The sequence below is a fragment of the Amaranthus tricolor genome, chromosome 14 (assembly GCF_026212465.1).
Source record: "Amaranthus tricolor cultivar Red isolate AtriRed21 chromosome 14, ASM2621246v1, whole genome shotgun sequence".
Taxonomy (NCBI): Eukaryota; Viridiplantae; Streptophyta; class Magnoliopsida; order Caryophyllales; family Amaranthaceae; genus Amaranthus; species Amaranthus tricolor.
The window spans coordinates 2,636,921-2,649,545 of record NC_080060.1 but is presented as its reverse complement, the minus strand read 5'-3'; the positions used below and the strand labels follow the sequence as shown (position 1 = coordinate 2,649,545).

General features: G+C 25.9%; 1 protein-coding gene across 1 annotated transcript; it reads left to right on the top strand.

Annotated features, from left to right (window-relative positions):
• The first annotated feature begins 2,978 nt into the window (after window positions 1-2,978).
• Window positions 2,979-9,957, top strand: LOC130800062 (gibberellin 2-beta-dioxygenase 2-like). Its single transcript, XM_057663407.1, has 3 exons — window positions 2,979-3,604; window positions 8,839-9,196; window positions 9,301-9,957. The coding sequence occupies exons 1-3, from the start codon at window positions 3,225-3,227 to the stop codon at window positions 9,553-9,555; spliced, it is 993 nt and encodes a 330-aa protein (XP_057519390.1). The 5' UTR covers window positions 2,979-3,224; the 3' UTR covers window positions 9,556-9,957.
• The last annotated feature ends 2,668 nt before the right edge of the window (window positions 9,958-12,625 follow it).

Here is a 12,625-nt window from a genome sequence, read left to right as displayed (position 1 = left end):
AATAGAAAAAACTGACAAAATAAGAAAAATGGGTAGTTTAATCCAGTATTTATCTCGTACTTTTTGGGTAGTGTCATTTTTGGATCACAAATCAAAATTTTATATTGTTTCACTGATTTTTGATTAGATCAAAAATTGAGAAGTGAAGTAGATATGAGCCTAATTAATTAGGAACCATATAAGACTTAAACCTAATTACTATATGTGCTAGTTTACAAATTGTTAGAACCATAAACTCATTTTGTGGTTAACATTTTGTACAATAATAATTCATAAATCTTACTTGATCAAGGCACATTCCATTTATTTCAATTAAGGTGTTATCTAATTAGTAACTATACACATAATGAGCTAACGCCTCAATAAATTATGTTACAAATAGCTCCTATAAATATAATACATATCCTTTCATTCAGTTAGTTTTTCCATTTATTAATAAATGGCACGAATATTAAGTAATTGGATACAATTAAAATAGTAAAATATAAAAAAATGGTGAAATTATATATAAAAATAAAATTAAGATATATTTTTTGAAACGAAGTTAAATGAAAAATAAGATAAATTCGTTCAAATTGACATAAAGCTAGGGACTTGGGTGCGTTGAAATTTTTGTATTCTATTTATTTTAGTTGATCCTTAGATAGTGCATGCAACAAATTTCTTCTTTAAAGTACAATTTGATTTAAAGATGTAGTTATCATGAATTAATATGTATTTTATATGTTTGCCTTTTAGTGCCCAAAAAGCCTTACGAATTTACACTTCTTTTTTGATCTTCCACTTTGGGTTTTTCACACATATTAAGGAAGATAGAATTTTTGGGTTGTAGTGGGTATTATTTTAATTAAATAGTAGTGTGAAGTAATGATTGTATTGGAAGTATGAGGTTGTAGTGGGTATTATTTTAATTAAATAGTAGTGTGAAGTAATGATTGTATTGAAAGTATGAGAGAGAAAATAATTATAAATAAAAGAAAAGGGGTACATTAAAAGAAAAGGAGGGGTTTTAAGGGGTAAAAGTGGGATTAAAACTTTCTAAAAACAGAAAGTATTCTAAAGTGGAAGAACTTTTGAAAATACCCGTTATAATAATGTGAAAGATAAAAAGAACGGAGGGAGTAAGATTTAATCAGGCCAAAGGAACTAATTGCCAATTATTCTACAAATATATGCAACAAGATTATTGATGAATATTGAATAGTGCATCATATTGATACTATACAAATAATTCAAAATCCTTTTTTTCTCTATAAAAATTTTCTAACTTATCCCAAATATTAGACGTTTATACTAAACTCGGCTTGCCATATAGATTCATCTACAATCATATACATTTCATATGTATATTTACTTTTTTACGATTTGATTATAAACTGAAAATCAAAATTTTATTTCAATCGGAGTATTATATAATATTTTTTCGTAAAAGAATATAAATTTAATTTTCATAGCCCTCATTTCTAACCAGAAACCTCCACTTCCCTTCATCAGGACTGAAACAATTTCAATTAGGGTTGACTAGTTTTGTTCACTTCAATTAGTTAAATCTTGTTAGGGGCCTTCAATTAGAAGAATTTCCTTTTTTTCACTTATGCATTTATGGTTTTATATGGAGTTACGGTATAAACTGAATCGAATTCAATTAAACTAGACTAATTATATTGAAAAGGATTGAATTGAAAATGAATTATACTATTAAATAGAGTTAAAATAAACTAAATTAAATAGAATCAAACTTAATATTTCAATAGAATTTAATTAACCTTGACTAACTAAGGTGAGAAAAAATTAACATACTCTTATATATATCACAAATTTCAATATATTCATTATATATTTTTTCAAATATTACAAATATGTATTAAGAATGATGTAAGTAGACATTTAAAATATTAAAAGTAGGCATTAACGATACAGTAAGTAAGCATTAAGAATAATATAAGTTGTCATTAAAAATATAAATACGCTATAATCTTTAATAGATTGGGTTTGAGATACGACACTTAAAAAAACGGTGTCTCAAAAGACTAACGGTATATATACATATGTAAAATATAGTTAAATACCTAAAATTAACAACCTATATTAATTTTTGAGCCTATCCATTACTTGTACGAAAAGGCTCTGGTCTTTCACTGTCCAAATAGAAAAATAACAACATTAAATAAAAATAAATACAAGGGGTAGGATGGGGGGACAAATTTTCTATATCATAGGTTCAGAAAATAATAAACATAACCCCACGTCCCCACCCCTTGGGTCCCACCATCCATCACAAAGTCACAATTTCCACTTCTTTCCTTCATTCTACGTTCCACCTCAAATATCTTCAAAATGAAAAACGTTCATTTTGATTTATTTTGATTTCTATGATTAACTTTAAAAAACAAATATAAGTATTTACTTTTTTCGTTCCATATTAGATGCAATATTAAAAAGAATGATACTATTTATTTATCACTTTTAATTTATGATTAGTTTTTAATCTATAAGTTAAAACATACTCAAGTGAGATCTTGTTTGATTCGTCTCATTGCAAAGATTACTAATATAAAATTTTTATAACTTTTTATTATACGTAATTAGAGATATTAAAGATTAAATTAATACATTAAACTGCGTGAAAAAGCAAACATTGTAAGTAAATTGGAACAGAGAAAGTATAAGAAAACCCTGCCTATGTCTATTTACAATTGCAAGTAATATAAAATATATTTTTTTCACTTATCTGTTGTTATTCTTGTTCTTGCCTATTTACAATTTATTTTTTTACTCTATATTTATTTATTTATTTTTATTTTTATTTATATTAATGGTTTAGCTTGTGTTATAAAATTCATGTTTGCTGGCTTAGCTTTACTCAATGTTTTTTGTTACACGAACCTCTCTTTTTGAGTGTCTTTTTCGAGCCGAGAAACTTTTTGGTCGCATTTTCTTCTATAAGTATGATTTCAATTTTCATTTCTTCTCATACTCGAATCATAATTCCTATAAAAAATAGATATATACACCTAGTATGATAATGAGAATGATAGTGATATAAATGTTGATCTCACCTTTATTAATACCTCCCTTGTTTATATATACCCCTCCACCCCACCCTTACTTTCTCCACATTGTCAAAATATCAAACTCTTAAACACATACACAACCCATAAACATAAAATCAGTTCCTTCTAAACCCATCATCATCATCATCATCATCAAATTTGATCATAATCATGGTTGTAGCATCAACAAATCCTCTAAAAAGATCAAGAACAAAAAAAACCAAAGCAGTAGGAGTCCCAACCATTGATCTATCCCTAAAAAATCAAGATAAATCCACCTTATTAGACCTCATTATTGAAGCTTGTCAACAATGTGGGATTTTCAAGGTAGTAAATCATGGTATTTCTATGGATGTTATTTCTTCACTTGAGAAAAATGGTCTAGACTTTTTTACTCTGCCACCGACGGAGAAACAAATTGCTGTCGGTCCCACTGTTTCTAAACCTTTTGGCTATGGCTTCCGTAATATTGGCAACAATGGTGATGTTGGTGACCTTGAGTACCTTCTTCTTCACGCTAATATCCATCACACTTGTCCTCCTATATTAAGGTAATTAATGTATATATACTTGCAATATTTTACTTTATTATTCAATTTAATGCGTTATTTTAATAATATTTATGAGTTATACACTATTAAAAACCTTAAAACACAAATTGTTATGAGAGATAGTTTTTCTGAGAGACTCATTGTATATATGGGTTAAATAGTTCAATTAATACATATTAAATAGAAAATAAAAATGTGGGCTTTTTAATTTAAGATCATCTCTTTGAAAAACGGTCTCTTAAAATTTAATATTGTATACATATAATAGATACCATTAGACGATTTAAATAAAATTGCATTTCACTATATTTTTTTTCTTACATTAAGCGTTATACGTAAAATAAGTTTATATGATGAACTATATAAAAAAAATTGTAACAAGTATTATACACAAAAGAGTATTACAATTTCGATTTTAATCATCAATTTAAAATTTTACTAAAGAAGTATAAACATTGGAGTTATGAGTCCATATGTATTGCATTTACACATATATTTCAACTTCAAACGATTCTGGATATTAAGGGATATAAATTATATTATAACACAAAGATAAAATTATTAATTACTCACTCTATTTATTTGTTTGAATTTGCAACACTAACTTTTAAAAAATAATATTAAATTTTTAAAAATATAAAAGTAAATTGGGTTCAACCTTGTATGTCATTTGGTTTGCATGGACCAAAAATAAGTAATCCAAACTTATGAAAGAGATACTTTGCTCTAATTGTGACAAGAACCAATTTTCGATGGTAACGTATTAAGAGTAACTACTCTATCAAGTATTCTAACTAATAATATCTTTGCTATCATGGGGTGGCCAAGGGTAGTGTAAATGAGGAGTTCAAACTAATCTTTTGGCAACTTAAATACGAGTATTAAATAATCATAAATACTAATAATTCAGACGTTTTGAAAGATAAATACGTAAATATATATTATTATATCGTTTTTTTTATTTTTTTAATTGCTATATTTTTTAAAATTATTTTTGATTGAGATGGTATAGTGAGACCTATTAATGGGTTGACCCATTAATTAAACATTAAAAAAATAAAGAATAAAAAATAAAAAATAATGTTTATAATCCCTAAAACTAAACATGCATATTGTTTTATAAACTACATTGTCCGTTAAAATTTAATTTAATTAATTAATATTTTTTAAAAAAATACATAATTTAAACTGCCTGTATAAGATTGTTTCATGGTGAAACAGTCGCATATAAGACGCACTGAACTATACTTATTAGTTTTCACGCTATTAATTTAAAGATTTTTTAAAAATGAAATATCTTTACATCTACTTAATATAAAAATATAAAAAAGCATATAATGAAAGTATACAAATCAAATAAAATGATACATGATTAAATTTTTTTTTTCTTTTAAAGAAATTGTAATGTAAAATAAGATTATTTAATACTTTTAGTGTTTTGGTTAAGATTGATGGGTATTGTTGCCTACCAACTCTAGACGTTGACTTTTGTTCTAGAATCCATTATTCAACCTTAAAATAATTAATTAATATTTTTCTCCACGGTCTTCCTTCATTATTAAGTTGAATTGATCAGCTGTGTTGCATGAAAATCAAAGTAAAACCCAACTTGATGACTAATGTCCTAATCGATCACCGTAATTTTTAAATAAAAAAAAATTAAATTAAAGAATATCAAGAAAGATAAATGAAAATTACAAAACTTTCATATTATCAAATTATACCACATAAGAGTGATTTGTTAATTTAACAAATAAACGTTATTTACTAAAACGTCCTTAAAAGTTAATTACTACCACTATTTCTTTAAACTTGCCTCATTTTATTAAAAAAAAATCATAAAAATAGTCAAATGGGTAAAAAAAATTGAGGCTTGTCAAAGATGCCCTTTTATGATATAGAATGATCAAAAGTTGTACTTCAACCAACCGTACAACATGGAGTATATAAAAATGGGTTCATAGTGTACATTTTATGATATCCTTTATTCTATACAAATTAATAAATTTTTTTCCTTGCAAAATACTTAGTCATATTACGTTTATCATTATTATTTATTTTTCAAGCTTATTTTATTTATTATGACTTATTTGTAAAAAAAATATTGTTAATTAAAATTTTTTTTGAATTTTCTAATCCCATATTATCTGAATATTAATTTTTTTTATAATTTTTAACTAAGAATAATTATTTAAAGATAAAGGGTTTTTTGATAAAAATATAACAATCGGACCGGAATGAAAAACATATCCTATGACCATAAACGTGGGAATAAAAGGGTAAATGTGCATGTGGCTAAACAAGGAAAGTAAGGTTTACACATAACAATATTGTGCTACGTATCATCATAAGATAGCTACCTTCTCCACGTTGCTTCTCAATCACATTATTAGTTTGATGATTATTTTATTTTTTAATTATAAAATAGACCGAGAAGATGGATGGTCGAATGGCAGAACTAAATAAAAAATAAATTAATAAATTATTTGTGAAAGTAATACTTATTTAAATTGAGATAAGATCTGATTCTGATGATGGGTTTGGTGAATTTCATTGATCAAAAATCGTTTATACAATCATCATTCATCAATTACATGATTGATGAATGATAAGGAGCCCTACAAATAGTGAAATAGTATATGCATGTCTCTAGTAGATGAAGAAGAATCTTGCGCATTGAAATGCTAAAACTAGAGGATATAATACTTTAAATGAACAAAATTCAAATTTCCTCCTGTCCCAATAATACTCTATATTCCAATTTTTTTTAATTTTCTATTTTTCTATTTTTTTTCCTTACATTATCTTTGTTTAATTAATTGTTGATTACATATTTCACATTGTTAATGTGGCAAATAAAAATAAATTAGTTGAGATGTATCAATTGATATGAGTAGTGCATCATCTAATGGCCCTAGCTACCATTTACTCTCTTTGTTTGACTTTTTTTTACACAATTTTTTAAGCATAATATAAGTCTTACTAATAAATACATATTTATATATTTCTATCTTTTAAATATTTCTATCTTCATATATGAAATATTTTTAATGTAATTAACAATATGAAAGGTTATTATATTACTTTTCACAAAATTTGGAGGAAAATAAGATTATGTGTCAATTATCTTAATTAATTATACCTACTTTTTTTTGAGTAGTAATTATACCTACTTTTGATAATCATCATAGCCTAATCTATTTGAATTTAGGCATTATTTTTTTTATGGGTTTAGGATTATATGTCAAAATCTAGAAAATTCATTTTGAATCTAAACACATAAAGAGTATTCCCTTATTGTATGGTACTTTCTCCAATTCATCACTAACGTTCTATTTGCTTTTTGAACACTATTCGTCTCTTACTTTTTATTTGTATTTTATTATTAATCTACAAGTTAAAACATAGTCATGTGGGATCTTGTTTGATTCGTCTCAAAGTAAGTATTAATCATATTAATTTTCCATAATTTTTAATAATGCACAATTGGAGATATTAAGGATTGAATAAGTGCATTAGAAAAGTGTATAAAGTAAATGAGACATTAGTGCTGAATTAGAGGGAGTATTATTTTGTATCTTAAGTACATTAATAAATTTTAAACCTCTAACAAACAATATTAAGACATGTCACCGATTAAGCCATGACTTCACCAATTGAGCCATGTTTGACTGATATACTTTAATGAGTTTGTTAATATTTATTTCGATTTTAACCTGACATTAAAAAAATAAATTTACATTATATAAAAACTAATATATATAAAATTTACTTTTAAAATCGAACCAAAACAGTTAACCTGGAATCGATGTTTATTTCACCCTAATCAAAATCTTTAGTTAGGGAGTACTTGTAGTAGCAAATTTATCATAGGAAATATACATAAAAGGATGGGGAAAGCAATTGACACAAGTGTAAGCAGCATTGGCTAAGAAGAAACTTGTAGCAGTGGTAGTGGCAGTGTCAGAAATAGATCAATGAATTTTCACTAATCAGATTACTCATTACTGATTTTATATCACATCAAATCAAATCAAATCTATCATAAATTTGGATATTATTTTGTGGAAACTCAATTTATCCTTATTTTTTACTATCTTTTTCATTTTGTTCGTCACCTTTATTTTAAATTAATTTAATTAAACGACGAAAATGCCTTTGAACTTAAAAATTTTAAAACTTCTACACAACATTTCAAACTCACTCAAAATACTTTTATCACTTCAAAATACACAAAATCTATACATAAAATTAATCAGAGCTAAAGTGCGACTTAACCTAGGAGTAGTCGATAACAAAAACTCGAGGTAATTTCTATTTTAATGTAATTCAAAAAAAAAAAATTACGAGTGGTACAAAAAGTGCGACTTGTAATTTTTTTTTTTTTGAATTTTGAAATTCCTTTTGTTTATTTAATTTTTTTTAAGTTATTATTATTTAATAAATATTGTAATAAATTATTTTATTTTAATATATTATTATATTGTGATAATATTATTATAATAATTAGTTTTGAATTTAAAATACATAAAAAAAATAAAATAAATTAAAATAACATAAATAAATAATTTAAGTAAACACAAAAATATATATAAATATATAATAAAATAAAATAATTTACTATAATATTTAATAAATAATAATAACTTAAAAAATAATTATAATAAATAAAAAGAATTAATTTTTCAAAAAACAATTTCCAGAACCCCCCGGTTCTAAGTCGTGTCGCATTTTTTGTGCGACTGGAGGGGGTTCTAGAATTTTTTTTTTGAAAAATTTTGAATCGATTAATTACTTACCGAAACGTTATCATGCTCGTTTCGGTTCGCCATTTTATTCGATGTACACTTTTAGCTTGCTTAAGTTAACATAGTGTTTTTAGAGAGTTTTAGAGAGATGTTACAGTTTTCGAGTTCGAAAATTAAGCAGAGACAATTTTAGAAATTCATTATATATAGGGTGGCGATAAAATAAAAAAGATGGCGATATTTAAGAATACCCATTTACTATATTCAGGGTTGAAGCTAATCCATTTACTATCTTTCTAATTTAAGATAAACCCTATAAAATACTTGCTCATTCAGTGTTATGTATTTATTTATTTTGTATTAATTGCTATAAATCTAAATTAATCAAATATAATTAGACATCACTATAATTAAATTGAGTTTGTTTAAGTATATATACTTGTAGTGTTAAGCTCTAATAAGGTGATTAAATTTTTGTTTATGCAGTGAAGTTGTTAAAGATTATGTGGAGGTAGTAACAGATTTAACATGTGAATTATTAGATTTGATGGCGGAGGGATTGTGGATTTCAGATAAAACTATTTTTAGTAGGTTTATCAGAGACGTTCGAAGTGATTCTCTCCTAAGACTGAATCACTACCCTCCAATTAAAAACTACGACCCAGCAATCCTTAACGGTTCCGGTGAACGGATTGGATTTGGGGAGCATTCTGACCCTCAGATCTTGACTATCTTAAGATCAAATGATGTTAGAGGCCTACAAATTTGCATGCCTGATGGTTTATGGTTCCCTGTTCAACCTGATCCTGATGCTTTCTACGTTATGGTGGGGGATGCACTTCAGGTTAGCAGCACATAATTAATTAATAGTATTAGTCTTTTACGTCATGATTGATTGATTGATTGATTGATTGATTGTTACATCACATATTTTGTTAAAATTTATAGGTGTTGACAAATGGAAGGTTTGAAAGTGTGAAACATAGAGCAATAGCTAATAACTCATTAACCAAGCCAAGAATGTCAATCATCTTTTTCGGTGCTCCTCCTTTGAACGCAACAATCTCTCCAATACAAGATATGATTTCGCCTTTGAATCCAAGTCTATATGAGCCTTTTACATGGTTGGAATACAAAAGAGCAATGAATGCTTCAAGATTAAGTGATTGTCGCCTCAACCTCTTCAAGAGACGCAATCAATAATCAATAATCAATGATCAATAATCAATAATCAATAATTTTTTTTTAAAGATAATTTTATGGTCCATTTTCCTAGTTTGGTAGTTCATATATTGGACAAGAAAGAAAGAAGGGGATTTTTTTTTTTCTTTTTTTAGTTTTGCTCCATCATGATGAATATCTTAATTATGTACTTGTGTTGGGATATTAGCTTGCTAGTTGGATATAGACACTTTGGGAAAGAGGAAAATGATGTATATAATCATGGTTTTCAATTTAGGTTTTGAAATTATTGGAGGGTGATCTCATTTTGAGTAATGAGCTAGAAAAATTAATGACACCTTTCATTATTTCATTGTAATGTAGGCCAATGGTTTCGTTAATTAAGCAAATATATATTAATGAGAAATAATAATCTTTTAATTTATATGATTTTTTAGTTTGTTGTTTAATTAATTATTGTCTCTTAATTTATTGGTGTTAAAATATTTGTAGTTTTTTTATTTCAGATTATAATGAACTAAAGTGAAATGATTTTTAAAACATGTGCACTTTTTATCTATGTGAAGTTGCATATAATATTTACTACTAAAGATCAATAAAAAACAACCTCTTTACTAGAGTTATCAATAATATAGGGAATGTTGATTACATTCGACCTCTAAACCTCACCCTAGGTGGGAGCTAATTAATGCATTGGCATTATAGAATATCGTTGTTGTTTTATTTAATTTTTTATTATTTATATTTTATACGAAAAGAATAAATTCAAACTTTAAACATTGCCCAAATATATGGAATTCACGTGAATTTGCACAAGATGTTTACTATTAATGTTCAATTGGAAAATAATCTCTTTACTAGAATTATCAATAACAGATTAGATTGCTTACAATCGATCCCCTAAACATCACCCTAGGTAATTGTAATTATAACAATTGTGTTAATGAAAATTGAATGTATTTATTCATATTTTCATGATACAAGTTTTCACGGATGAAATTATTTCGTTAATAGTTCTATGTCGTCCAGAGATTTATACATTTACCCTTAAAAGTTCTTGTAAAGGTTAAATATAGCAATTGAATTAAATAGATAAGTAATCAATAATAGTTATTTTAGAGTTTGTCTAGGTAAATTACTATTATTTGTTAACTTGATAAATCACCCTTATATTACATGATTTGACAGGGGAGAGATTTTAAGATTTTTTTTATCCTTGTAAATTTTATTTTTTTTCTTTGTATTTTTGTGGTGATTTATATATCAACGTGATTGACTAGAAATTTCTAATTATTTTAATGTTTATAAGAGGAGTAGGAGTACTCATATCATTATCTTAATGTCTGTTTGGTCATCACATTCAATGATAACAAGGAAGTGTTAGAACTCCCAAGTCTCAATCATGCAATTGATGTCCACTAACTATAATTGAATTATATGATGATTCATCCCATGATAATCAATCTAAGTTGAAGTATATCATGTCATTATCATTTCCCTACAAGAAGTTTCACTCTACATGCTCTTCTTGATATTGACTAATCGAAAAGATTGGTATGATTCATCTCATTAATGCTTACCTTGGTGTGACAAAACCTCTAGCAATTCATACCACTTGTGGTGATAGGCTAAACAATTAATCATCATCAATCATCATCTCTCAAAGGTATTCTTATTTATTATTGCAACTGCTTACTCAGTTCTGTTTTAGTTGCTATATAAGATTTCGTACAAAAACTAAAAAATGAGTATTTTTGTGTTAAAAATTATTTTTTACTTCTGAATAGATAAGATTAAAAGACTAAAAGTTAATGAGGTGTGGGGTAGAAAAAAATAGACATTTATATAGTTTTTTATTTAAATAATAATGTAGCAAGTATACTACTACGTCAACAGCAAAGAGAAATATATTATTTTTTAAGATAAATGTGAATGCTTGTAAATAAATAAAGAGAGAAAACAAAGTGTGTTATTGAAATTAAAAAAGAATTATGTATGTATGCGATTATAAGAAAGTGATTAATCATTGTCTAAAAATAGAAATAATATGAATCGAGTAACAGAACCAAGATAGCAAATAATGTTGAATAAGTGAGACAAAAAGGGTAATAGATAAGAACTTATAGAGGAACGAGGTTCTAAGATATGGGCAGAAAAATTCATATATTGTAACTAATACATCTTTTGTTTTTACATTATTAATGCAATCTAATATCGTCTCCTTTATTTCACAATGTTTATAGTGTTGATGTAGCCTAATATCTCCTTCATTATACAATGTTGACTACCATAATCAAAGATTGATTTTAGTATGAGATTTATTAATTTCTGATTTTGTTATTTTAGTAAATATTAATTCGGAACTTTAAAATTTTTGGTGACCCTCTATTAAACTAACCAATAAAACCATTTTTGTTCATTTCTTAACTAAGAAAGAAACTTTTAAAATGAAATTTATACAATCAATATTGTACACTTAGGGAGTATTTCATTCATTGATTCTTTATTTGGTGTTCACAAAATTAGTCAAAATAAGATAAACAAATAAAGTCAATATAATATTTCTTTTTTCTTAGGAGTACATATGATGAGACATTGGCATGTGAGTTTTTCTTCCATACATTAAATATATGGGATAAAAAAAAAAATTACATTGGGCACTTATCTAGCACATATAGAAATCAAAGTCTAGAAACACTAGCAAAATTTGTTAATCTATGGATAAATTATTCATTACTAATATATAAATAAATTATAGTACTTATTATTGGTGAATTGAACTCCATTATTTATTAATATTTATTAATAATAGATTATTTATTAGTGGGTAGATAAAGCAATGTTTTAATAAATAGTATAGTACTCTTAATTAATTGTGGTTGGAACATAAGTTAATGGGACCATCATCTAAGTTGTAATTGCTCTGTCTAGCTGTCCCATTGATTTATAAGAAATGACTACATTGAGTATATCTTTGAATTGATTATAATTAGTAATCATAATCTAAGAGATTATCGTTGCTAATGATCCAAATGATTGAGATGATGTTACTTTAGTTTACATCAATGTAACAAGATTATCAATTATCATG